This window comes from Laetiporus sulphureus (genome assembly GCF_001632365.1).
Source record: "Laetiporus sulphureus 93-53 unplaced genomic scaffold LAESUscaffold_72, whole genome shotgun sequence".
Taxonomy (NCBI): Eukaryota; Fungi; Basidiomycota; class Agaricomycetes; order Polyporales; family Laetiporaceae; genus Laetiporus; species Laetiporus sulphureus.
Genome location: NW_024468581.1, coordinates 54467 through 80566, shown reverse-complemented (window position 1 = coordinate 80566; position 26100 = coordinate 54467). Strand labels below are relative to the sequence as shown.

The 26100-nt window shown below is 51.3% G+C and overlaps 7 protein-coding genes across 7 annotated transcripts; 3 read left to right on the top strand and 4 right to left on the bottom strand.

Annotated features, from left to right (window-relative positions):
• Positions 1-1299: 1299 nt before the first annotated feature.
• Positions 1300-3088, top strand: LAESUDRAFT_665209 (cytochrome P450; the record flags this gene model as incomplete). The annotated part of the gene is given in 11 exon segments (XM_040905174.1): positions 1300-1438; positions 1488-1587; positions 1647-1736; positions 1789-1832; positions 1878-1975; positions 2033-2263; positions 2310-2322; positions 2340-2513; positions 2572-2638; positions 2692-2904; positions 3016-3088. The coding sequence occupies 11 exon segments, from the start codon at positions 1300-1302 to the stop codon at positions 3086-3088; spliced, it is 1242 nt and encodes a 413-aa protein (XP_040758569.1).
• LAESUDRAFT_731899 (uncharacterized protein) lies at positions 3031-3452 on the top strand. Its single transcript, XM_040910136.1, has 3 exons — positions 3031-3133; positions 3192-3220; positions 3278-3452. Exons 2-3 carry the CDS (start codon positions 3211-3213, stop codon positions 3439-3441), a joined length of 174 nt encoding a protein of 57 aa, XP_040758568.1. The 5' UTR covers positions 3031-3133; positions 3192-3210; the 3' UTR covers positions 3442-3452.
• A 126-nt stretch (positions 3453-3578) lies between these two features.
• LAESUDRAFT_731898 (uncharacterized protein) lies at positions 3579-9184 on the bottom strand. The gene is made up of 10 exons (XM_040910135.1): positions 8992-9184; positions 8695-8884; positions 8415-8647; positions 8344-8358; positions 7753-8294; positions 6193-7694; positions 5481-6140; positions 4358-5426; positions 4021-4299; positions 3579-3970 (listed from the first exon to the last, which is right to left on the bottom strand). The coding sequence occupies exons 2-10, from the start codon at positions 8808-8810 to the stop codon at positions 3794-3796; spliced, it is 4593 nt and encodes a 1530-aa protein (XP_040758567.1). The 5' UTR covers positions 8811-8884; positions 8992-9184; the 3' UTR covers positions 3579-3793.
• Positions 9185-9526: 342 nt separating this feature from the next.
• LAESUDRAFT_764281 (uncharacterized protein) lies at positions 9527-14265 on the bottom strand (the record flags this gene model as incomplete). Its single annotated transcript, XM_040913416.1, has 9 exons — positions 9527-9709; positions 9769-10047; positions 10106-10850; positions 10901-11560; positions 11617-13136; positions 13191-13732; positions 13785-13799; positions 13867-14099; positions 14150-14265. 9 exons carry the CDS (start codon positions 14263-14265, stop codon positions 9527-9529), a joined length of 4293 nt encoding a protein of 1430 aa, XP_040758566.1.
• Positions 14266-15486: 1221 nt separating this feature from the next.
• Positions 15487-20832, bottom strand: LAESUDRAFT_687552 (uncharacterized protein). Its single transcript, XM_040905959.1, has 10 exons — positions 20451-20832; positions 20180-20382; positions 19898-20130; positions 19827-19841; positions 19236-19777; positions 17667-19183; positions 16951-17610; positions 16101-16899; positions 15763-16041; positions 15487-15710 (listed from the first exon to the last, which is right to left on the bottom strand). Exons 1-10 carry the CDS (start codon positions 20535-20537, stop codon positions 15531-15533), a joined length of 4515 nt encoding a protein of 1504 aa, XP_040758565.1. The 5' UTR covers positions 20538-20832; the 3' UTR covers positions 15487-15530.
• On the top strand, positions 20807-22437 carry LAESUDRAFT_764279 (uncharacterized protein; the record flags this gene model as incomplete). Its single annotated transcript, XM_040913415.1, has 6 exons — positions 20807-20979; positions 21293-21471; positions 21525-21704; positions 21766-21833; positions 21895-22028; positions 22275-22437. 6 exons carry the CDS (start codon positions 20807-20809, stop codon positions 22435-22437), a joined length of 897 nt encoding a protein of 298 aa, XP_040758564.1.
• A 435-nt stretch (positions 22438-22872) lies between these two features.
• Positions 22873-25820, bottom strand: LAESUDRAFT_687551 (uncharacterized protein). The gene is made up of 6 exons (XM_040905958.1): positions 25561-25820; positions 24781-25510; positions 23824-24735; positions 23572-23762; positions 23416-23517; positions 22873-23365 (listed from the first exon to the last, which is right to left on the bottom strand). Exons 1-6 carry the CDS (start codon positions 25756-25758, stop codon positions 23072-23074), a joined length of 2427 nt encoding a protein of 808 aa, XP_040758563.1. The 5' UTR covers positions 25759-25820; the 3' UTR covers positions 22873-23071.
• Between the last annotated feature and the right edge of the window lie 280 nt (positions 25821-26100).

The following is a 26100-nucleotide window of genomic DNA, read 5'->3' as shown; positions in this document are numbered from 1 at the left end:
ATTATACCTTTCGAAGCCACCACCACTGGTCCCAGAGCTCTTAGAGAACGAAGCGGGCTCTAACGTCACGACGTGGAGACGCATGCTGGAACGATCACGACTGGGTGTGGATGTACCTACCTCGACGAAACTCCTGAGCACACTGCGAATCGCAGAAAGAGTGAACCAACGAGTTCGTGGTTGGAGAGTCGATGATTGAAGCGTAGAAACGTTGGAAAAGGATTGTTTTCTAATTCAGCATGATGGCGCACAGGCGAAGCGCTCTTAGCTGGCTTACCCGCCGAGGCGGCCGCTGAATGCAGCGCCCAGAATGCCAGTGGCAAGTATAGTGTTCCGAAAATCGTCACTCACGTTCAACGGTCCTTGGTTAATAAGGGCCAGTGAACATCGAGGCGTTGGTCAATGCAATCGCATCCACATTTCAAGTTAGCACTCATTAAGAGGTGGCATTATAAGGACTCTGACAGAAACCGCAAACTAGTTCGAGGTTACACTGGAGACGAGCAGGGAAGCTGGAAGGCGGGGGGAAGGCGAGAACAATGAGTAGGGCGGAAAGAGGCAATATAAAGTTTAAGCTCCGAAACGCGACAACAATGCGTCAACAACGCGTCTAGTACCACCCATCACGGCGTATGTCTCTATCCTACAACCCGCTACTAAAAAATCACCATGCTTCTTGTGCTTTCTTGTGGCTCCGGAATCAAAAGTGCTACGTAGAAATCTGACTGTATGTGCTGAGATCTATAACTGTGCCAGGACGTATCATATTCAAGTTGAAATGATTAATCACTACCAACCAAGCTCACAACTCTGTCAAACGAAGGACGACTTCCCGCAGGGTGGGCGCACCATGGCCCATTGCGGAAATAGACGCGTCAAATTTCCTGTAAGTACCGTTTTTTAAGCTTTCCAGTCGACTGGTCAAGAAGCACGATAGCGCTTACAAGTTGCTCGTACCCCATGTGAGGCATAGTCTCCCGTGTGAATCGATACGTACAGTATCTTCGAAGGACTGCCACCGCAGTTGCTCAGAATGAGGGTCTGATAAGCAACTCATGGTTCCTCGAATATATAAGCGTTGTTCAGTGGCAATCAGGGAATGCCAAGAAGATCTACGGGACTGCAGATTGTATGCAACGGCAAGATATGAAGTCATGCAAGTATGTCTTGCGTTTGCTTCTACTTTGATCACAATGTTGACATTTTCTCTCACATAGGCGCACTTTGCGAACAATGGCCCCAGCTTGTGCTCTCACGATCGCACTTATATTGTGATACCATTTGTCGGACTATCGCAACATGGCGGTTCATACGGCCCCTCTGCAAGCCTTTGGGCTGACCATAACAGCATGTATCTCATGGAGAATCGCTCGCTGGCTCGCTGCGAACAAACCACTTGACAACTTGCCCGGGCCTCCTTCTCAGTCCTCCCTTTATGGTACATCCCTGAAAGAGACGACCTTGATCTTATTTAACGATGTCCGCAGGGAACGTAGGCCAGTATTTCGATCGTTGCAGGCTCGACTCCCACCTCAAAGTTGTTCAGAACTATGGCCCAATTGTCAGACTTCGCGAGTTCTTCGGTGTGTGCGCTTCTCGGCTTTTTGTCGTAGTGCATGCTGAAGGCCCGCTTGCCTACGATAAAGCCCTGTATTGTACATCTATGATCCTCTGGCCTTGCAGGCAATGCTTGTGAAGAACCAAAACCAGTACGAGCAGTATGAAGAATTCACGAGGTGCGAGCGCTGTCATTTCTATCATATTCTGTCGCGCTAATAATTCACATAGACAGACGGGCTTCATGTTCGGTCACCACCTCCTGGCTATCCGAGGTGAGCGTCGGCCATATATGGTCAGAACTGATGAGTAAACGGAAGGTGAGGAACATCGCAGGCAGCGCAAGCTGATGAACCCTGCGTTTTCCCCGAACAGACTTCGCACCATGCTGCCGATATTCTACAGTGTCGCCCGTAAGGTACGCACATATCTTGTTATCGCTTGATGTAGTTCAGTCACAATGGTATCATTTCAGGTTCGTGTCGCGCTCGCGACACGCGTTGATGATGCCTCCAAAGAGATCGACATTCTGCATTGGCTCGGTCGTGCTTCTCTTGAGATAATTGGACAGGGCAGTATGGGATGGTCACTTGACTCTCTTGTAAGTGAAGGGAATAACCAGTATGCAGAAGATGTGAAGGTCGTCCTGTCAGTCTGTAATTTCATGGAAGATCTTACAGTCAGCTCATGCTCTCGAAGCGCAGAGGTTTTTAAACTGAACTGATTCGCGGCATTATTGCCGTTCGCGGAAGCGCTGGCGCCGGGGTGATTCTGGAGGAAAGTGGTGGATGTGCTACCATACGAGCCCCTGCGGAATGTCACAAATATCTTCGACAGATTGTATGATAAGAAGAGGCAGGTCTACGCGGCAAAAGTCAAGAATACGCACGAAGGCGATGGACTTGTAGCAGTGTGGGAGGACCCCGACGACGATAATATTATCATCAGCGTTCTTGGTACGTGCTGTCTCAAGACAATATTACCACGGATTCCTTGATCGATCTCCTCTACCAGTGAAGGCCCATGTCAGGGCCCCAGATGACGAGAAGATACCGATTGAGGAGGTCTTCGCACAGATCAGGTATACCAACTCGGTGAAACTGAGCAGGTCTTTTATGTCTACGCGCTGTGCAGCACTTTCATCTTTGCTGCAATCGATACTGCTTCCAACACCATCGCCCGAGCCCTCGAGCGCCTTGCTCACCACCAAGATGTCCAGGAGAGGCTTCACAAGGAAATTCTGGATGCCAGCGACGGCAAAGATCTGCCTTTTGAAAGGTTGATGCAGCTTCCATACGTGGATGCCGTCTGCCGTGAAAGCCTTCGGCTGCGAGTTGGCTGTGCACTGTCAGCGATTTTCACTAATGTATCCGCAGGGATCCCATCGGTACGCTTGTGATGAGAGAGTTAGTACGCCACTGACAACATACCTGTGTCACATTGAATTTTATTGCCCAGTGCATTAGTGGACAATGTGGTTCCTCTATCTCAGCCGATTTGTGGGACGGACGGGCACTCATTCATGGGCTGATCATTCCGAAGGGTATGTATTTGTGGGTAGGCCAAAGTCCTGCATGTGAGTGATGGATAGCATTGGATTTAGATGAACGATCAAGCTCATGTTCTTTCTGCAGTAGATTCAAATACGCTGAGATGCAGATCAGTAAGGCTTTCTACATGAGTATGGCAAGCTTGCTTTCTCACAGTGTAATCATCGCAGAAGTCATGATATTCACCCTGCTATCCGGACTAAGGTTCGAAGCCTCAAAACAGCGCGTTGTCTGCAATATTGCGAATGTGCAGTATTCGACTGTGGGCAGCGAGAGCGATCATGCGCAGCTTCCTCTTTCAGTGACACGGGTGAAAGAATTCCACGAAGGCTGATACCTGTGTTCCAGAGTTGCGCACTGCTGTCCGTGACATTTGGGCGCAGATGCTGAGGAAGAGATGGTAGTAGCATTATTTATCGGGTCGATCTCGTATCGTCGTCAGTCATGCACTCGCACAACACACGAAAACGCGTAATATCATAGCCCTTGCTCTTTCTTGATACATGCTGACATGCACGCCAGTGAATGTTCTACCAGTCCTTTCCAATATAGTAGCAGAGGGAAGCTGCTCACATACTCCAGACTGTCATGCCGGTCGCGCCACAGCATGACTGGTATGATTCGATCCCCAGCAAAATATCCTGCTACCATTCCGATCTAACGTACATCTTGGTACATGGTCACACCTATGACAAGTAAACATCCGTCTGAATCGCCAATCGACCATCATAGATACAGCGGTGCACATCAAGATACACTGCATAGGACGGCGACCTAGTGCGCAACCCCCATACATTGATGATGGCATAGACGTCCGTCGGAGTAAGATCCAAAGAATTCGCACGGTTGGTCAGATGCAGTGCCTGCCAATAATTTGTGAGCGGTGATGCCTGTGGTATCGGACGACACTCACCTGATAGAGCTGCCTCTGACTCACATGAAAAGGCTCGCGCACCAGCCCACCGGTCGCCTTGACCTCTATGTGGTACGTTGGCCAGTTGTTTGCCCAGGCTTTTCGGACTTGTTCCCCATACCACAAACCTGTGAGGATACCGTTCTTATCTAGATACTTGAAGTCCGCAAGCGCATCACCATCATATGTGGTGAAGCCCTGTACTTCGCCGCGAAGCTCGCTCGTCCAATTCGCCTCTCTGAAGCCGGGACCCAAGAAAGAGTGTAGCAAATGAAAGACCTGTGTTCAAAAAACAAGTGAGCAGACGGTGAGTTCTCGCCAAACTCAATACTCTCACATATAGTTCGCCTTGTATGCCTGTCAGACGCTCAGCATCAGTAGAAGGCGCAATGGCGACATTTCCGTGGTATAGCCCGTGTGCACTAGGTGCAGAATTTGCCCCAGCACCCATAGGAGCATACAGTGCCATTGCAATCTGGCTCCCAGCCTGTATGTCGTGAGTGACGAGACCTGCGGGGTGCATCTGCCCAGAAATAGATGCAAGAGGGGACCCTTCATTCTGGGGCATACGAATGTCCACGGCATGTGGCATTGTCTTGGACTGCGTAGTAGGGAGGGCAATAGGAGCGACAGAAGTTCGAGGAACAAAGGGGCTTCCGAGAGGATTCAACCCATGAGCTTTCGCAGCCTTTGAAGCCTTCTGTCCACCTGAGTCGACAGAGATAGGAATGGCCGCTGTTTTGTCATGAGCGGAACGATCGCTGTGCATAGACGAGCTCGAAGTATGCATATGGGTGACGGCGGGTTCAGATTTCGAGGCATTGTCATTGAGATTCAGCATCCGTATCGCCATACCATCTGATTCCGAGTTTGCTCTTTTTGAGAGACGGGAAAGGAGCGGTTTAAGAGTTTCACGACGAACAGGAAGATCTTCAGGCGTAGCAGGTTCGGTGTCGTCGGGATTGTCATCTGATGATTCTGTCAGAGGCTCGTGAGCAGCGACCTCGACAATTCCTGTGCCCAACGGAGAGTGATCTCGCAGAAGCTGGTATTCTGCTGGAATACTCGTAATGCCTTCTTCATCAAGGTCTGCTCCAAGATCATCCAACTCCGTGTCAATGAATTGCTGCAGCCTCCTCCTGTCCAAGCTAAGACGCTCCGCGAGTCGACTGCAAACTTCCCGGTCGCGCTTCTTGGAATTGACGCTGCACGCTTTCGTTACAAGCACGCGGACATGGTCAGAATGTTCTTCGATAGAAGAATTGGCGGTATCGTGGACAATGTGACATCCCAAGGTGAGCGTTGAGGAGATCGAGTCGACAATCTCTATTCTCATATCTTTCAATTTGATCAAAAACGCGGACTGGTCGGGTGGGATTCTTGCGCCTCGCTTGTGATAAAGTTCTCTGGTGTTATTTGCATCAGAGTATCGGATTCAACCGATGAGGGAGGGGTCTCACCTCTCGACATATTCTAATCTACATTTATACTCTGCAGCTGCAGATTCATCCATTGTTCTTATGCCCCACGCGGACATCTTCGATAAGATGGAATGTTCAAGGTATCGGATGGGCTGATTCCAAATATTGCAATCGAGCAACGGCTGTATGCGGACGAGTGACAGCGTTGGGGAGACAGCCAATAGAAGCACTTTGTCCCGGAACCTGTCTGCAAGATTGCCATTCCTGTCAGGGACATAGAATTCGTCGGCCGCTTTGAGTACAGTCTGACCTTCCCTGTTGGGTATATGCACAGGGAAGATCGGCTGCATGGCGAGCTCATGGATGGTGAATGCGACAGCTGGATCTGCAACCAGGTAATCAGTAATGTCGAGTATCTTGTCTTCAACGTTCGCGGCAATCAAGGGGGGGAGAACATGCCCCTTCCATTGCCTTGCTAGATCCTTGAACTCGTTCACGAGAATCCAGAGGGGCGCATCCTTAATGCTTAGTCTGTTGCGGAAAAAATCTTCCAAAGTCGGATACAGACGCTTCAGAGTGGCCTTCGAAGTCATGGACGGCGGTCCGTCCCAATAGACGTCGCTGAATTCTACCCATGACCTTTCGTTTTCCTTGAGGTTTCGCGAGGCGTATAGAAGAGGGTGCTGGTGGAAGGCAACACTGTGCGAAGCTAAGCATTATGATCGGTGACACTGCCATTTGAAATACGTACTGAAGGGCTGTCGGATTTTCATGAAACCTAGCGTCAAGTTGTCTGTAGATTTCCGTAACCATGTCCTCGTCTTGGCATTCGTCATTCTGGAGTCGAACGAGTATCTTGATATAGGTCTCCAGATTTACTTCAGTCATCACTCCAAACTCCGCGAGGAAGTCCCATCCGGCATCGTTTGGGTCCGACGCTGGCAGGAAGTGCAGGTAAGTGTTACGCATGCGCCGCAAGGCATGTCGCCTCAACGCAGTGCTGCTGAGCGGATGTCTGCCATCATCGCAAGAGACAATGATCCGGGATAGCTGGGATACGCCTTGTGGAGAAATAATGCGAGAGAGCTGAGGCCAATACTCTCGCAGGACAGATAGTAGTCTCGGGGTCTCCAGCGACCACGTCATTTGCTGTAACTCTAGAGAAAGTTGTCCGGAAACTAGTCGTGGAGCTGTATTCACACCGAGACTGTCCTGGATCCAGGGGATCCAATAGCGGTCTTGATGAGCGTCGCTGTACGCCGAATGCAGGAAACGGCTAGTCGACGGTAGGATGCTGCGGAGTGGGTTCCTCCTGTCTGGTAGATCCAGATATAACTCATCCGCGTGAGCTATACAGTAATCCTCATCCATGACCTGGAGAGCGGATGGAGAAGGAAAATCAGGAGCTCGGCGATGCTCAAAAAAGAATCGGGCATAAACAATCAACACTTCGAGCGAGGCCGGCGCCTTCGACTCTAGAATCCGCTCCGCGACCACGGCCGGTCCTGCTCGTCTGACCCCTAGCGCAGAGTAGAGACGATATCTCGTTGATGTTTCTTTGATGCCTCCTCTGATACTTGACAGCTGCAATTCGTCGAAGCCCTCCAGATCGGAGATGAAGACGTGGTCCGCTGCGGTCTTCGCAGCAGCCCAGGAGCCATTACTAAGAGGAAGGAGCTGAAGTTCCATAATCGCAGGATGGAATATCCCATTCAGCCTTGGCATTCTTCTGAACATAATGTCGCAGACAGCCTCGTGCCATTCGTCGGACTGGCGTGGGAACGCGTGATCCATTCGAGTGAGACTTTCAATGAAGTCGATGTCAGACATGGTTCGTACGCCCAAGCGCGTCAGGAACATGATATCGCGAGAGGCATCGTATGTCTTCGCCAAATACCGGAGGCCTTTAGCCAAGAACGTCGAAGGTATCAGAGGCTTTCCATCATTGGTGCATAGATATTCCGGAAGGATGAGGAGTCGCTCGGGGTGGGAAAGAAGCCCATCAGTAGACCGCAAGACTGGACGGGTTCTTAACAATAACGCGATATGATCCGCAATTTTGCCGAAAGGATCCTTCACTTCCAATGGGACGAACCGAATCCAAGTGTCTTTGAGAACCGGATGCTCCTGAAATCGGTTCGCAGCGCTCAAGAACGTAGTGACGATCCCCGGAAGTAATGCAAGATTCCATTGAGAGTCTATGATAATGGACTCTCGGCTCGATGACGTGAGGAAATCGGCCTGTATGACGAACTATCCACTACAATTTAGCCCAAACCCAAGTCGCTGGAGTCGGATGGTAGGAACGCACCGTGAATCCATACTTGATCACAGGGAGGAAAGCGTAGACATGCTGATTGGCAATGATTGGTTCCCCTTCGAGTGTTACTGGAAACGCTAGAACGATTTCGCTCTGCTCGATGCCTTCTCTCTTCGGTTCGCCAGCATATGTTGGAACGACATGCTTCACCACGGTATATCTGCACTTGAAGACAGATTGTCCACTTTCCACGCGCTCGAGCTCCATGATGTCTGGAGCTGGGTCAATTCGGGAGATGATAATGTCGTTCGTAAACGGGTACTTGTTCTGGGTTACACGCATTCCGACTGAACGCAATTTGCGGAGAAAGAGTAATAGGGAAGGCTGAAAGTCGCGTAACTGCTCGCTCAGTTCTCCCAGATGTTCTTCCTGAGCGATATCCAGCCGGAATGTTGTCCAGCCCGGTTCCACCTGGTGCGTCTGATCCCATATCGGGTTTATCATGCCAAGCTGTGCGTCTCGATCAAATCTGAATGTGTAAACATTGGATGCGACGTGGACTTGGGATGCAACGACAAAGGCAGCCTTGAATCCTGTACATCCGGTTATTGACACATAATCGAGAGCGGAGAATCTGCTTACCAATCCCCTTCTCGCCTAGTATTTCAATTCGATCAAAATTGCTACTTTGAGCACCAGCATACTGGACATACCGATGTATCCTTGTTCTCCTTCACTTTTTTTCTTTGTACTACCCCCTATATCGCAAATTGCTTTTACGTTCTCCGCCGTAAATCCTTTCTCGTTGCATCTGATTATCATCCGGCGTTGCTCCAGGTGCAATTGCAACGTCGGAATAGTATCGGCATCGTAGTTATTATCGTCTGCATTCTGTATGAACTCGAGAAGAAAGTGGGTTTTCGTGTTATATAGGTCCGTCGACAGGCTAGAAATCCATCAGAGATGTTAGTTTACATGAGAATGGCTGCGCACCGTTCACAAGCTCTCTCCAGTTTACCCCGAAGTACGACGATTGGGTCGTCCGGGGGCCGTATGTTGATATTGTCGTCGAGGCCGTGGCTACGATTAATACTGGTGACGAGGTCCATGGCTGAAGTGCCAGAATCCAGCCTTCTTGTCTTCGCGATATAGACTTGGACAAGAATTGTGCACGTTGCCGAGGCTGTGATGAGACATCAAACTCAAAGACCACACTGTGTACAAGAGCGCCCGCATATTCGAGCGGCAGAGCATGCCGCTTGGCTCCAATCTGGGTGAATGACGACTTACATCTTCAATCGTGGGCTCGAGCTCTAAGAGAAAGAAGTAGACTACCAGGTACTATGGATTGTGATAGCTGCACGGTAGATTACTGGCAAAGGATAGTTGTTAATTTAATGATGATCGCTGTCAGCGAGTCCTGAAAGGGGAAGGCCTGGAGCTGAGCATAGTCCGTACACATCAAAGTGACTGAGCTACAAAGGAGGACGAGGATGAGGAGGCACTCTCGCCGATTCACTGTACACACGGCGTGACAAGCTGTGATGCAATGTGACTGTACGCGTCAGGCTATCCAGCACGCAGACCTGCATGTGAGGCCACCGCTTCCTGTAACAGGGCTGCACTACTAAAATGCACGTAGAATTTTATGCGTAGGAGATCACCATTCGTTCTATCAATCCTCAGCTTTAGGCACTCGCGCAATACATGAAATCATCATTGTCATTCGCGGTATCAGCCAAGAAGAGTGCTTTACAATCAAATTATGGCAAGAAGTTTCAAGCGGCTGTGTGTCGTGTCTTCACTGAGTATGTCAGTAGCAGTATCATAGCAATGAGAGATAGACATCGGACTGAATCGACAAATTCCCATCATAGATGCGTCGGTGGGGATCAAGAAACACCACGTAAGAAGTGGATGCACCACGGATCCCGGTGACGAGGATGATCACGTAGACATCGGTTGGAACTATTCCGGGCGAGTCCGTCCGGCTTGTCAAGTGCAATGCCTGCAAACAATCTGTTACTAAGTATGCATATGTAGTCGGACTCATTGACAGGTACTGACCATCTCCATTTGCCTTTGGCTCACATGAAAGGGCTCACGCGCAGACCCGCTCGTTGTCTTAATCTCGAGATGGTATGTTGGCCACCTACCTGCCCAAGTGGACTTAGTCTGATTCCCATACCATAAGCCTGTCAATATGCCCTTATCATCCTTGTATCTGAAATCGGCCAGAGCATCACCCTGGAAAGGCGTAAAGCCGGAGATCTCGCCGCGGAGCTCGCTCGTCCAATTCTCCTCATTGAAATCAGCTCCTAAAGTCTGCTGCAGCACTTCATAGATCTACACGGCGTGACGTGATTAGTACACATCTGAAAAGTGACAGCCCGACGCTACTCACAAAATATTCGCCCATGATGCCGTTCTCACGATCATTTGCAGCCGATGGGGCGACGGCCATATCCTTGTTTTCTGATGCTTTTCCAGATGACTTCCCATGTTTTCCTGCACTGATAGGAGCGGCGAGGTTGCCCGCGGTGCGCGCTTGAAACCGCGAAGAACCTGCACTCAGGACTTGGCTGGATGAAAGCAACGATTTTGCCGCTTTTGCCCGGAAAGTCCGCACGTCCACATTTGTTTTTTCAGCTTCCACGTTTGACTTCGCTCTGCGATGACCTTGTGTGCCTGCTGATGAGAGACGAATGGCCGCAGCTCCTGATGATTCTGTAGAAAGGATTCGGGGGCTAGCATCGACAAGAGTGCCATCTTCGTAGCGGGCATGACAATGTAGACGACGGGCTTCTGCTGGGATGGCTGTAATACCCTGCTCGTCCAACATCTCCTCGACCTCGTCAAGTGGTGTATCAATCAACGTCTGTAAGCTCATCCTATCCAAGCCCAAGCGGGTGCCAAGGAGGCTGCAGATCTCTCGGTTGCGCCTCCTGCTACTGTTCGTACAAGCCCTTGCTACGAGTATAGCGACACGTCCTACTTGCTCTTCAATCGAGGAGTTTGCATTGGAAGTTACAGTATGCCCTCCTAAAGTCAACGTGGAAAGGATGGAGTCAACGACCGTAACCGTCATTGTGTCCAATTTCTGTAGAAACTCCATCTGCTCGGAAGAGCCTCTCTTGTGGTAAAGATCTCTACGAACTTGGTGTGAGCAACAGCATGCATTGCGCAACAGAATACACACCTCTCGATGTATTCCAACCTGCTTTTAAATTGCTGCATTGCCTGAGTGTCCTCTGTTCTTGTTCCAGACGCCTTGGTTTGCGATCTGACCGAATTCTCGAGATACAGTGCTGATTGCTTCCAGATAACAGAGTCCAGTAAGGGTTGTATCCGAACAATCGAAAGCATCGCGGACACGGCCAGGAGGGGTACTCGATCAAGGAAGTGATCGGCGTACTTACCGCTCCTGTCTGGGACGTAGAACAGGCCCATGGCTTGTAGCCTTGGACTATCTCTCTTCCCAGGAAGAAAAACAGGGAAGATCGGCTGTTGTGCGAGTGGTGACAAAGTCGACGCCGCCTTCATATCTCGGACAAGATAATCAGTGATCTCAAGGAGCTTGCCCTCAATGTTGAGAATGGTCGACTCAGGCAACGGTTTTCCGTTCCATTGATTAGCGAGGTTCTTGAATTCATCTACAAGAGTCTGCAAAGAGGCGTTTTGCATTCCGAGCTTGTCTCTGAAGAAGTCCTCCAGTGTCGGATACAAACGCTTCACGAGCACCTTAGAACGGAGCGACCGTGGGCCGTCCCAGTATGCATCGCGAAGCGCAAGCCATGTATGCGAGCCACCTTCGCGTGCTCGGGGGACATAGAGTAAGGGATAGTCCTTGAACGCGGAACTATGCAAATGGATGAACATTGATTGTCTCGCGGAACACCATCGCGTAGAGCTCACCAGATAGCACCAGGATTGTCGTGGAACCTAGCGTTGAGCTGCTTATAGGTTTCCATAATCGAGGATTCCTCTTGACATTTCGTCTGCTGCAGATGTATGAGAATCTTGATGAATGTACCCAAATCGGCATCGATCATGACGCCGAGTTCTCCAAGGAAATTCCATCCATGGTCGTTTGCGTTCAACATAGGCAAGAAACGAATGTGACCATTGGGAAGGCTTTGAAGAGCCCTCCTCCTCAATGCAGTCGTTTCGAGTGGGTATCTGCCATCTTCACATGTCACAATCATTCGCGACAATTGGGTTTTACCTTCTTGAGAGAGCTTTCTAGACATCTGAGGCCAATACTCCCGGAGGACCAAGAGCAAGCGAGATGTCTCTAGCGTTTGCGTCATCATCTGAAATTCCAGTGATAGTCGTCCGGACACGACTCGAGGAGCTGTGTTGACACCAAGACTGTCTTGTAGCCACATTGTCCAATATCGGTCCTGGTAAGTATCGGTGTAGGTCGGATGTAGGAATCGAGCGGTCGAGGGAAGTATACTGCGCAGCGAGGTTGTCTCAGTCTCTTTGTCATTCGATAGATCCAGGTATGATTCTTTGCCATCTGCCAAGAGCCCGCGTTCGTCCACGACTTTGAGAGTCGAGGCAGAAGGCATACCACGAACTCGCCGATGTTCAAAGAAGAATCGGGAATAACGCAATAGCGTCTCGGGAGCAGTCGATGTTTGCGAGGTCAGAATGCGTTCTGCGATGAGAGCTGGTCCGGCAGGTTTGACCCCGAGAGCGGCATAGAACCGGTATCTGGAAGACGTCTCTGGGATGCCCTCTCTGATGCTCGAGAGTTGCAACTCCTTGAACTCCTTCAAGTCGGAGACGAAGACATGGCTCGGGGCAGACTTCGCGGACGCCCAAGAGCCATCATTCAGAGGGAGGATTACTAGATCTAGGATTGCAGGTTTAGCTTTCCTCCCTTGCTTGCCCTTCGTGATCTTGTCGTGCAATTTACCACACACGAGTTCGTGCCAGGAGTCGGATTGTCGAGAGATTTGGTTACCCATTCGTTTGAGACCATCAAAGAAGTCTTGGTCATTCATGGTGCGCACACCGAGCCGTTGCAGATAGATCATGTCCTGGGACACGTTATAGGATTTTGAGAGGTAACGGAGTTTGCCGGACAAGTACTGCGCAGGGATGAGGGGTTCCCCATCAAGGTCGCACAATTCTCTTAGAACAACGATCAGGTGGATAGGATGACAAAGCGCTCCATCCGTGGACCGCAGTACAGCGCGCTTCGCGAGCATAGATGCAATGCGTTCTGCCACCTTAGCAAAGGGCTGTTTGGGACGTAAAGGAACAAAACGAATCCAGACATCTTTGAGGACCGGATGGTCTTGGAACCTATCAATGGCGATAAAGAAGGCATCACTGATGCCCAAGAATAGCCTCTCGTTCCATCGGGAGTCTGCTAGGATCGATTCCCGGCTTGATGGGGTTAGAAAGTCTCCTTGAGTCACGAACTGTCCTCAAAAAACATAAGACAAAAAAACCGAGTAGACAGATAATATACGCACGGCGAAGCCATATTGGCTTACAGGAAGAAATGCGTGAACGTATTGATCCGCGAGTATCGGTTGCTCGTCAGATGTCATAGGAAACGCTAACACGACCTCGCTCCGTCCGATTCCCTCTCTCTTCGGCTCGTCGAGGATGGTCGAGACCATGTGCTTGATCACAATGTACCTGCATTTCAGCACGCTCGTTCCGTTCTCCCAGCGCTCTAGCTCGACGATGTCCGGAGCGGGATCATTCCGCGCAACGCTGATTGTCCGCATATGTGGATAATTTGCGGTGGTCACCCGCATTCCGATTGAACGCAGTTTACGGAGAAAGAGCAGTAGGGACGGCTGTATCTCGCCTATCTGCTTACTCAGCTTTCCCATATGCTCGTGCTCCGCTATGTCCAACCGAAATGTCGTCCAGCCCTGATCAACATTGTGAGTGGCGTCCCATATTGGATTGATCATGCCCAGTGGCGCATCGCGATCAAATCTGAAAGTATAGGCGTTGGACGCGACATGCACTTTGGATGCGACGACAAACACCGCCTTGAAACCTACGGCAGCAATCAACAACATGATGTGTGTCACGACAGGCATCAAGCTAACCTATTCCCTTCTCGCCTAGAGTTCAGATGTTAAGTAAGTTTGTCAGCAGAGATTTCTAGCGGAGATATCCATAAAACCACACCAATGTATCCCTGTATCAACTTATCCTTCGTCTTCGTGCTTCCACCTATATCGCATATCGCCTTCACATTAGCAGGCGTAAAGCCTTGCTCGTTGCATTTGATCGTCATCTGGCGACCTTCCAGTTGGAGCTGCAAAGTCGGAACTGAACCGGGCCCATAAGCGTTATCATCCGCGTTCTGGATGAACTCGAGCAAGAAATGAGTCTTCGTATTGTACAAATCTTTGGACAAGCTACACGAATCCGTCAGGCACGAAAAGTGTGCACAAGAGAAGTCGCTCACCGTTCACAAGCTCGTTCCAATTTGCCCCGCAATACGACAATTGGATCCTCTGCTTCGAGGGTTTCGCGAATGCTGCCCAGTCCATGACTGCGATTGATGCTATTGATGAGGTCCATTGCGAGAGTGTGAGGAACCGAGCATCGACCTGCTGTAGACCCTCTTATATATGTGCGTAAATTTTGACGTTTCGACATCAAACCTAATAACCGCATGGTATCCGCGAAGGCATCCCAACATGTTGTTACTTGTTACCGATTTGGAATGTGCCAGACAGTGCCTGTTCGGCCCTGTTGCATCCGTTCGAAGTGACCGAGTGACGGCACTTCTGGTGGAACGCGGCGCGCGCTCAACGCGTGGGGAGGTGAAACGCGTCGCAGGGCGGTACCTGAAAACGGAGCGGGAGAGCACGGAAGGGCGGAAAATCATATAAATACGCACCTGTGGTACTGAACTCCCCAGTCGTTTGTGGCCCTAACCGGCCTCTCACTCTTCGCGCCCACGAGACCGCGCCCACGAGACAGGAAGGTAGCGGCTGGCTAACACCAGGGCCGCACCATGAACTTTTTCCTAGAGCATCCTTCTCTCTTGATCTGTTGAGACCAGGCTGATACCTCCGTAGCAAATCAGTTACTGAACGATGCATGTGCAATTGGCGGACTACGGCTATCCATCATTGACGAGCGTCACATCGACGGGTAACCGCGCCTAGTAGAGACTCGAAGCCGGTGAATAGCTATCCAGGATCGGGTCAAGTTTTTTTTTAAGAATATATGTTGTCCAGTCTCTCTTCCGCATTAGTCGCGCTTGTGAAGGATCCATCATCCAGCGATTGAGATCCCCGAAAGCATGACGCAGGATGCGCGAATGATAGCATTTGTCTGTGACAGCGGGCAAGCGTTGAGCATACTACCACAGCGAATTCGTTGAGGGAAAAAGGGACTCGAGTTGATCAGAATGCCTGCGCCGGTGGCACTGCGCGCAGCCCCGCATGCCCAAACTCGGCCATCGGCAGTGCTCGCGGTGTTGCGTTCTTGCGAACAACCTCTCACTTATTCCACGCGGGTCGACCGATATTTTATGGTGTGTTGATCGACACGTCCCGGCGCGGCGTGACTCATCATCACGCGTCAGGCTGCAGTTTATGTAGGCCGTCCTTGTTCAACAAAGGATGCACAGCTGGAGCACACGCACAGTCGTGTGCGTGGAAATTATCAGTTTTGCTACCACTGTCCGGCAACACTGGCGTATTAAACAAGAATTCAACATTGTCATTTGTGGCGTCACCTGTGGCAGGACGTGATAGAGCGCCTGTCTATTAACGGTTAGCACACACTGGTGTGAAGTGATGTGTGATTCATTGAGCGCGTCATCGGCTGAATCATTACAACGAAAGGTAGACATCCGATTGAATCAACAAATCGCCATGATAGATGCATCTGTGGGGATCAATGAACACCATATGAGATGGGGATGCACTGCGGATTCCGGTTACGAGGATGATCACGTAGACATCTGTCGGAATTATTCCTGACGAGTCGGACAGACTCGTCAAGTGCTGCGCCTGCACAGAGCTTATCAGACGATGCACCAAAAAATTGATGACATTTACTGACCGCATCCAGTTGCCTCTGGCTCACATGGAAGCGCTCGCGCGCAGAGCCGCTCGTTGCCTTGACCTCGAGGTGATACGTCGGCCACATGCCTGCCCAGGCGGTTCTAATCTTCTCTCCATACCATAAGCCCGTTAGGATGCCGCTGCTGTCCTTGTATCTGAAATCGGCCAGAGCATCCCCACTGAAAGGTGCCAGGTCGTGGACTTCGCCACGGAGCTCGCTAGTCCAATTCTCTTCATCGAAGTCAAGACCAATTAGTTCGCGGAGAAGCTCGTACACCTTTGGGATCCAGCACAATCAGAAATTCTGTGTACGGCAGAACAGTGGGATTATCTCACATAGAGTTCACCTAGAATTCCATTGACGCGATCACTTGCGGTTGACGGTGCAACAGCGGTGACTGCCCTTGCCGACGATTCCTTCCCGGGAGATGATGCGAGTTTTCCTGGACTGACGGGAGCACTCATAAATCGCGCGATCTCCCTCGCCGTTTGAACAGGGCGAGGAGACGAGCCTGGAGTGCGGACTTCGCCTTGCGTGAATTTCGACGAGGAAGATAGCTTCATTCGCAAATCCCGGATATTCTCTTCGAGATCATCAAGTTTATCACGCTTTCTCTTCACAGGATTGCGAGCATGTGGCGGTACATAAGCAAGAGTTGGCGGAGGCTCCATCTGTAAATCTGTTTCTTCGGGTTTTGCGACACGTCGGGGGGAAGTTAGGGGTTGATCGTTGGTCATGGTGTCGGTAGTAAGCCAGGAAGTTTTGCGTATGCGTTCTGCCTCCGGCGGAATGGCAAATACTCCCTGTTCATCTAATAGCTCCTCCAGTTCGTCCACCGGCGTTTCAAACAAACGTTGCAGTCTCATCCCATCCAAGTCGAGACGTTCTGCGAGACGGCTGCATACCTGGCGATCGCGTTTCCTTTCGTTGTTGGCGGAGGCTTGTGCCACGAATATAGACACACGATCGTCATCCTCTTGGATTGAGGAAGTAGCGTTGGTTTGGACAACGTGCTCTTCCAGAGTCAAACTTGACGAGATCGATCCCACGATCTCGATTGTTAGATTGTCCATCTTTCGCAAAAACTCCATCTGATCGGTCGGAATCCTCGAAGACCGTTTGTGGTACAATTCCCTGTCACGAATGAATGTTAAGCAGGGTCCCGTAAAACGGCGGAGGGCGCACCTCTCGAGATACTCAAGTCTGCGTATGTATTGCTGCGTAACCGGCATGTCCACCTTCCGCGTTCCATGGGCAACTGTTTGTGCGGAAATACATCTCTCAAGGTACCGAGCCGGTTGTTTCCACGTGTGGCAGTTAAATAACGGTTGTATGCTAACAACCGACAGCTTGGGAGAAACAGCCAATAGCGGAACTTTATCTTCAAACTGCTCTGCGTATTTGCCAGCCTGATCGGGCACGTAGAACTCATGGATGCGCTGAAGAACACGCTTTGAACTCTTTCCAGGCTGACATACCGGAAAGATTGGCAGCTCTGCAATCTCAGAGAGAATGGAAGCAACATATGGATCTTGGACCAAACAATCGGTGATATCAAGAAGTTTGTCCTCGACGTTTGTGGCCACAGCTTCAGTCAGGATCTTGTTATTCCACTTCACCGCTAAGGACTTGAACTCATCGACGAGAACCTGTAAGGGCGCATGTCGCATGCACAGCTTTGAATGGAAGAAGTCTTCTAACAGGGGATAGGAATGCTTCAGTACGACTTTGGAGGTCATAGATGGAGGCCCGTCCCAGTAGGCGTCTCGAAATGCGATCCATGAACCCCGACCGTCGGTGTTCACTGAAGGAACATATATGAGAGGATTATCCTGAAAAGCGACGCTTCACCGTGTGACATGAGCATACAGTGTGGCAACGAACCATCTTATAGAGCTTACCGAATGGCGTTTGAATCTTCGTCAAATCTTGCATTCAGTTGTTTGTACAGCTCCACTATCAAAGACAAGTCGTTGCATGCCGTGCGTTGCAACTGAAGGATAAGCTTGATGAACGTCGAGAGGTTCGCTTCGATCATGACGCCAAGTTCAGCAAGGAAGTTCCACGCCCCACTGTTTGCATTCGAGATTGGCAAGAAGTGTAGGTAGCTGCTCGGCATGCGCTGTAGGGCACTTCGCTTCAACGCAGTAGTGCCGAGCAAATGCCTGCCATCTTCACACTTTACCTCTGTTTGAGACAATTGTGTTTTGCCTTCTTGCGAGATGCCCCGAGACAGTTGAGGCCAATACTCTCGAAGAACCAAGAGGAATTTCAAAGTCTCCATTGATCGCGCCATGGTCTGAAACTCTGGGGATAGCTTCCCGGAGATGAGTCGAGGAGCGACGTTTATCCCGAGACTGTCCTGAAGCCAAAGTATCCAATAGCGGTCGTGATAGGTCTCCGTATAAGCTGGATGGAGGAACCGAGCGGTGCGAGGGAGGATGGTACGCAGAGGGGTTCTCTCTGTACCCTTGCTATCCGGCACGTCTAGATAAAGCTCTTTACCGCTAGCCCGTAGACCTTGTTCATCCACGACCTGCAGGTCTGCAGGAGAAGGGAGATCGCGCAACCTCCGATGCTCATAGAAGAATCGGGCATATCGGACAAGAGTCTCTGCGGACACTTGGCTCCGTATCTGCAATATCTGTTCGGCGATGAGGGCGGGTTCTGCACGCTTGACTCCCAATGCAGCGTAGAATCGATGCCTAAACGAGCCCTCCTCGATTCCCTCCTTGATGCTTGACAGCCTCAGCTCAGCGAAGCCGTCTAGATTGGCCACGAAAACATGCCGATGGGCAGTTTTAGCGGCAGCCCAAGAACCGTCACTGAGAGGCAGAATCTCAAGATCCAGTATCTCAGGTCTAAATTTACCCTTCCTTGTCTTTGGGATCCTCCCATTCAGGCAGCGACAAACAGTCTCTTGCCAACGATCAGATTGGCTCCCGATAGCCGTGCCCATTCGCTTGAGGCCATTTAAGAAGTCCTGGTCTGACATTGTGCGCACGCCCAACGTGGAGAAAAACGCGCTGTCGCCATGCACGTCGTACGAATCAGAGAGATAGCGGAGGCCTTTCGGCAGGTACTGTGAGGGAATGAGAGGCTCATTTTCGTCATCGCGGAATTGGCGAGGAGGGATGAGGAGTGACACGGGCTGGCTCAATGTGCCATCACTAGCACGTAAAACATTGCGGTGCTTGAGCAGAGTAATGATCCTGTCGGCGACTTTGCAGAACGGGTCCTTGATTTGCATCGGTATGAAGCGAATCCATACATCCTTTAGGATAGGATGCTCTTGAAATCGCTGCACGGCATCCACGAATGCATCACTGATGCCGACGAATAGTTGCTGGTTCCATTTCGAGTCGGCAAGTATAGACTCGCGGCTCGATGTAGTGAGGAAGTCTGCTTGTATCACGAACTGGTATCATACTGTAAGTGCGGATAGAGGAGGTGTGGCTGATGGAACATACGGTGAATCCATACCGGCTCATAGGAAGGAAAGCGTGAATGTACTGATCCTCAAACAGCGGCTCTTGCTCAGCGGTCATCGGAAATGCCAGTACAACTTCACTGCGCTCAATGCCTTCTCTCTTCGGCTCTTCCGGGTCCGTTACAGTGGTCCGCTTCACGATAATATACCTGCGCTTCAGAATACTCGCGCCATCCTCCGAGCGCTCTAACTCGACGACATCGGGTGCTGGGTCATTGCGGGAGATCTTAATGGACCTCGCAGGATTATTCCGGTTGGCAGCGACATGCAAATCTACTGAACGCAGCTTGCGGAGGAAGAGCAACAGGGAAGGCTGAAGCTCGCGCAGCTGCTTGTTCAGGTTTCCCATATGTTCCTCCTCTGCGATGTCCAAACGAAATGTCGTCCAATTTGGCTCCACAGCATGTGAGTTGTCCCAAATGGGGTTAATCATACCAAGTGGTCCATCGCGATCGAACCTGAATGTGTAAAGGTTGGACGCCACGTGGACCTTCGTGGCAACAACAAAGACGGCCTTGAATCCTGTTGGGGCCATCAGAAATAGAACGGGTGCCAACGAATGTATTCAGACCTATTCCTTTTTCACCTAAAAATGACGCGATGAATACGTTGTCCAGACGCCCATAGTTAGCGGTGACTTACCAATGTAGCCCTGAACGATCTTGTCCTTTGTCTTCGTACTGCCACCAATATCACAGATAGCTTTGACGTTCGCAGGACCGAATCCCAGTTCATTGCATCTGATTGTCATGCGCCTACGCTCGAGTTGAAGCTGCAGCGTAGGTATAACGCCGGAGTCGTAATTGTTGTCATCAGCGTTCTGGATGAACTCTAGTAGGAAGTGGGTTTTGGTGTTATATAGATCCCGCGACAAGCTGCAGAGATTTGTGAGATTCAGGACTGATTACGATGAACATCGCTGACCGGTCACAGGCGCGTTCCAATTTACCCCGTAGAGTAACGATCGGGTCGTCTGCGGGACGATCACCCATCGTTTCGAGGCCGTGACTTCGGTTGATACTCTTGATGAGGTCCATGGCGGTGGAGTGTTGATAAGAGAGGAGATTCCACAGTGTCCTTTCGCCTTTGCGCAGGTTGAAGACGCATGTCCTGGCACGTTGTCTGAACTGTAAACAGGCATCAAAGCTTAAAATTTGCGGGAACTTAACCTTGAGGGAAAAGGGTATCAACCTACCAGCCTTAGCAAGATTCCGTTAACATTGCCCTTCATGCCTCCGAGCAACTGCGTACTAGGGGCTCGGGTATAGAGGTGAAGAGCCATGGGATGCAAGTAAGTACCTGACGGCACCGCTATTCGACATGAAATACATGAGGAAGCAATTTATTACCGCCGAAAAAAGACATAGATCAAGAAGCAAGCCACGAGCCGACTCGTTGTACGAGAAACCTTATGCGCTTTTACGCGATAAGGCACGTTGTTGAACGGTACGAGGGTAAGGGTATATTTCAGAATTCCTGAGCCAGAATCGCTTGCAAGCAATATTGCATCCGAAAGGGATACCTGTCTGTAGATATCCATTGACTGTGAAAATGAGTCCAGCATTGTCAGCTCTGACCAGAGAATCCGGATATTGGGATGTGGCGGAGGCGAACCAAGTTGACCATTCTCGGGCATTGCCGGCGGAGTTAGGATCCCAGACATTCACGGTGCTTACCAATTGCCCCGTTGACATTCAGTTGTCATCTGCCTACGTTGCTCTATCGTATGTTGCTCGTCGTCTACCCCGTACGCCCGCAGATTTCAATCAGCTGACTACTTTTGCAAATTGACACTTGACGTCCGCTATCATGTAATGTCCAGTAGACTGCGGCAAGCGCCCGGGCGCGCTTGTGGCGCCGTGTCCAGTTGTGACATTGCGTGACATTTAGTGACCAGGCGTGCAAGTTGTAAGGGTGACGTCGAGCGACGTTGTGGAGGACATGCAGCTTTTCAGCCGCCAGCTCCAAGCTTTGACCATGCCGTTCTGCGCGAGTCCACACGTTCTGCCTGCATTGTTATCGACCTCTACGGCATAGCCCCCTCTCGCGATGTCCGGATGGTCAGATCTCAGAGCACAACCCTTCTCCGGATCCCTCCCAGCTGCCAGACTCGTTTCTCCAATATTACCTGAAGTTGAAGGTAAAAGGAACGCTGAATGCAGATGGACTCGACTCCATCTCTCAATTCCGGCGAGCGGCCCGCTATATCGCAGCGGGTGAGCCTGCAACGCCAGCTGAAGGAGCGAGTAATGCTGAAGCACGCACACAGCAATGATATTTTTCAAGGACAATGTCTTGTGCGAGCGGGACCTTGCTCCAGATGATATCAACCCGCGTGCCCTTGGACACTGGGGCACATGTCCGGGCCTTATCCTCGTCTACGCTCATCTAAACCGCATCATCCGCAGCACAAATATTGACGTGCTGTACGTCGTTGCACCCGGACATGGTGCGCCCGATATACTCTCCTGTCTCTGGCTCGAAGACGCCCTCGCGACCTTGTGGTCTAGCAACACACGAGACAGGGCTGGTCTCTAAAAATCGTCACGGGATCCAGCGTTCCAGGAGGCTTCCCCAGGTATGTAGTAACTCAAGAGTCAAGGTACGAGTGCTCACTCCATTTAGCCACATCAATATAGGAACACCTGGGTCAATCCATGATATATGTCGAACAGGGATGGAGCGGACCGAAGAGGCTCCACGGAGAGGTTATTGAGGGCTCTTTAACGAGGAAGGAAAGCCAAATGAGAAGACCTTGTCCATCATCCCCGAGGTGCGCATATATACACTTATGAGCATAGAGCAGTGTTGACGTCACATCCAGAATCATAAAAAAGATTATGGGGCGCAGAAAGGAAGCATATGCTGGATACTCACCACTGCATATGCCCGATTGGAGACTTTGTACCATTGATAAAGGAAAGGAAGAGAGTCGTATGAAAGCTGTTGGTCATTAATCTGCTCGAAGTCACAGACCGGTATGTGCTCATCTCTGTACTCATTCATGATCACGTTGTAGACCTCGGCATAGGAACCCTCACTCCTTCCTTCCGTATCTCTCTCCCGATGAGGTCGTCTCGAACAAGCTCGACGCCGTCCTCGGCCACAGTGGCCGAAACGTGCAGTGGGACGTCGCCCTCGTTTATAAACTGTCCGATAATCCCGAGCCAGTGACGGTGTAGACTACATTCCAAATAACAATGCCCAGGTTCCGCATTTGGCGCACCAAATCAATACTAAGGGCTTTCCGCTGAAGGATACTATCCTCCATGTTTTCGGATCTGTGCACAGCAAGCCCGACTCACATCGTGTATCTCGATCCTTTATCGTTGCATTTATGAGGGCACGCTGGCGATCCGCACTGATAACTTTGTCTTTCTGCTGTGACAAACTGTTCGTGGCTCGGGCAAGTCTTGCATTTCATAGATCAGAAGAGTATGCTGACAGGACCCATGTAGAGGAACTGTGGCACACTAACAGATCGCAGTGACGCCTCTCTAAGGAGAATTTGAAGCAAATCGAAGGCAGACTTTCCAGCCAGATTCTGCGGACGTTTTGGGGCATACGACTCACGTCTTCATGACCCAATACTACAACTCACTCATCCGACCGATATTGTGAGGTTCTATGCATGACGTTCGTACAGTGGCGCGCCGATGACATTCTAATTCTTGCTTACAATGTACAATATGCTGGTGAGACGTAAATACCAACGGATCCCTATCCCATCGAATACAATAAGTAGATTACGCGGCGTCAGATCGTCAATGCTCGTGAGCCCAGCCATTCACACGCCTTGTCTAATTGCACGTCACCTCAGCTCATGATCTCGACAATGACGTTGGCCATCATCAAGCCGGTATATGCCACGATGAGGACGACGCCCCAGCTCCGCGGAAGGAAGTAGCCGTTCCACGGCACGAAAATCAGCGTGGCAAGGAGAAGCACGAGCAGCCCGCTGCCCGTGATGATGAGCGTCGTGGAGAAGTGCAGAGGGTACGGCTCGGCAGTCTGCCGGATGATGTAGGAGCCCGAGATGCCAACGCCGAGGAGGATGTTCAGCATCGGCCCGCCGTAACATGCTGAGAAGCCCATGATCGGGGCGAATACCTGGAAGACAGCATAAGCAAACGAGAGTGATGCGCTGGCATCGTACGTACTGCTACACTCATGTTTGCAACTAAATCAGCCAGAGAATTCCCAACAGCGAATATTGTAAGCCCAATGATAGCGTCAGACAAGCCAAATATGAAACCGAACGTCTGAGAATTGTCGGATCAGTGATGAGACTATGCAATTAACGAAGACCACTCAACCTGTAGAACCTCTACAACCTCATCTGCAATCGCCATAATCCAAACAACAGCAACCATGAAGCCCATGGTACAGCGCGTCAGCTGCGCACCGGCGTGCGTACCTCGATCCGAGAAAACTGCAACGATGATCCCCACAGCGAAGCCCGCCACGCCCGTCGCCAGCAGCAGCCACGGTTCATGCTTCGTCCCGTCTAATCGTCCATCAAGGTCAGTGAATTATCTCACGCCGTTCTCCAGGTAGGCAGCACTCACCGAACAAAATAGCAACACAAAAGAGCGGCCCAAGGGTGCACTGCACTGCCATCAGCCACTTGTTATATTGCAGCTCATGCATCTCCTCTGCTACCTCGTCCTCCGCGATCAGCGTGCGTTCTATGCCTTCCTCCTCGAAGTCGACCAACCGGCTCTCACCCCCGCCTGCGACGCCGCGCAGCTTCTCGCGCTCGCGCCCAACATCCTCGTATGCCGTCACCACCACGGGCAGCGTCAGTGTCAGTGCCATCACCGCGGGCGCTGCAAGCACCGCTGCGACCTTGCCCAGGAGTGGTTTGCTCCCGATCCCATGCAGCGTAGGGAACACGACATGGAACGCGTGCCCGAGGACGCGTGCTATCCGCTGCCGCCGTGTCGGTGAAACGTACTGATGCGACTGTGAGTCTGTCTCCGTCTCCGTCTCGGCCTCCGATACTATGGGAGATGCTGGCGTGCGCGATATTATCGGGAGCGCCACTGGCTGAGGCGAATGCGAGCGCGAACGCTCAAGCTGATGCGAAAAGGATTGCGGTGATCGATCGCTCAGCGGTACGCCCAGCGCGGCATCCCACGGATTCTGTTCGTTGTCTGACGGTGGTGTATGCGAGCGCGAGCGTGTATGATGATGTTGGTGATAATGCCCTCCAGGGTACGGCGACAGCGGACTTTCGAACATGCTGAGCGAGGACCCGGCCGCCTCCTGCTGTAGCGACGCCACGATCCGTCTGAACTCGAGAGCACCCACGAGGGAGAACGACGGCAGAGTGCTGACATGTGAGGAATGAGGGGATGGAGAACGCGTTTGAGGACGGGGAGGGAGGTCGGTTTGCAACCCGAGCCGAGGAAGCACGGGATTTGAGCGGGCACGCGACCTCGAAAAGTGGTAGGTCGGTACCTGCAGCATTGACGAGGCTCCTGGCGGAGGTAGTGCTACGGGAGCCTGAGCTTGAGGGCTACCGTTCGAAACGACAGGGAAGGCCCACTCACGCGCATCCCGATATGGTTCCTCGTCGTGATAAGGTGTGTGCACAAGCACCTCCTCTCGGAACTCATCACGGACAAGCTCTTCATACATCCTCTGCCGCTCCCTTCGCTTCTCCCACATGCTTCCAACAACAACGACCGTCACGTACATGATGTATAGAGCGATGAGCGACACTGCCTCCCAGCCCTCGATCTGGCTGTCCCAGAGCACGCCGAGGAGCATGGTAACTGCAATGGTGAAGAAGCCGACGTCACGAAAGAATCTGTAGCGGGAGACGCGGAATGGCTTGATGATACAAAGCGAGCCAACGACACACGAGACCACAAACGTTGCAGCGCCTAAGAGCTCGCCGAGCGCGAGCCCACCCGAGTGCGCTTTCATAGCAGAGAATGTTGAGAATACGTCCGGACTGCCATTTCCAAAGGCAAGGAAAGTCACACCAGCCATGTTCTCGTCGAGTCCGAGCAGGTTCGCGAGTGTCGCAAGATTCGGGCAGAAGAAGTCGGATGCGCTGATCCCGAGTGTGGAGAAGAGGAAGATCAGCCAAAGCAAGAATGAGGTGAAAAGCAGAGGTCGGAGCGAAACTTCGGCGCAGAAATAAGTGCGCAGATAGGGAATGGATAGGAATGTGCGGGTGTCCGGGCACGATTCGCAAACGTGAGTACACTGGCGCTCTACGGGGAAAGAGATCGGAAAGCATTGCTGTTTGCTGCATCAGCGTGCCTCCCCATTGCTTGTGACGGAGCACTGACCTCGCTGTCAAACGCCAACGGCGTCCGCGACGAAGCATTTGTGTACCTTAGTTCCAGCACGTCTCGCTTCATATGTAGCACGGAACGTGAGCTGCTCGAGTAGACTTGCCCATACCGACTGCGCGACCAGAGAACACAGTTGGCGACAAGAACGATAACGAAAGCTAACTTGGGAAGACCTGACCACATGTTGGTCATGGAAAGAAGAGGAGCGCATGCAGCTGCAGCACAAAACTCGCAGGCTACATGCAGCAGCGGAAATGACACTCGGGCACGTGGGCAGTAAGGACCGTGACGTCGAGGTCACGACGATCATCACGAAGAGTCACGTGTGACAGTACGCGACGCGTCGCGTCGCAGCGCGAGACAGCGCATGAAGTTGGGTCCCATATACACCATTTGTGATGTCTTGCAGGACAATAGAATGCGATCCGTAGAAAATATCGCGCGGGTTTTCTTTGGAGTGTAAGACCGAACGCATGTCAGTGATGCGTGCGGTTCACATTCTGCCATCGGTGTGATCGAATAGTCTTTTGGACC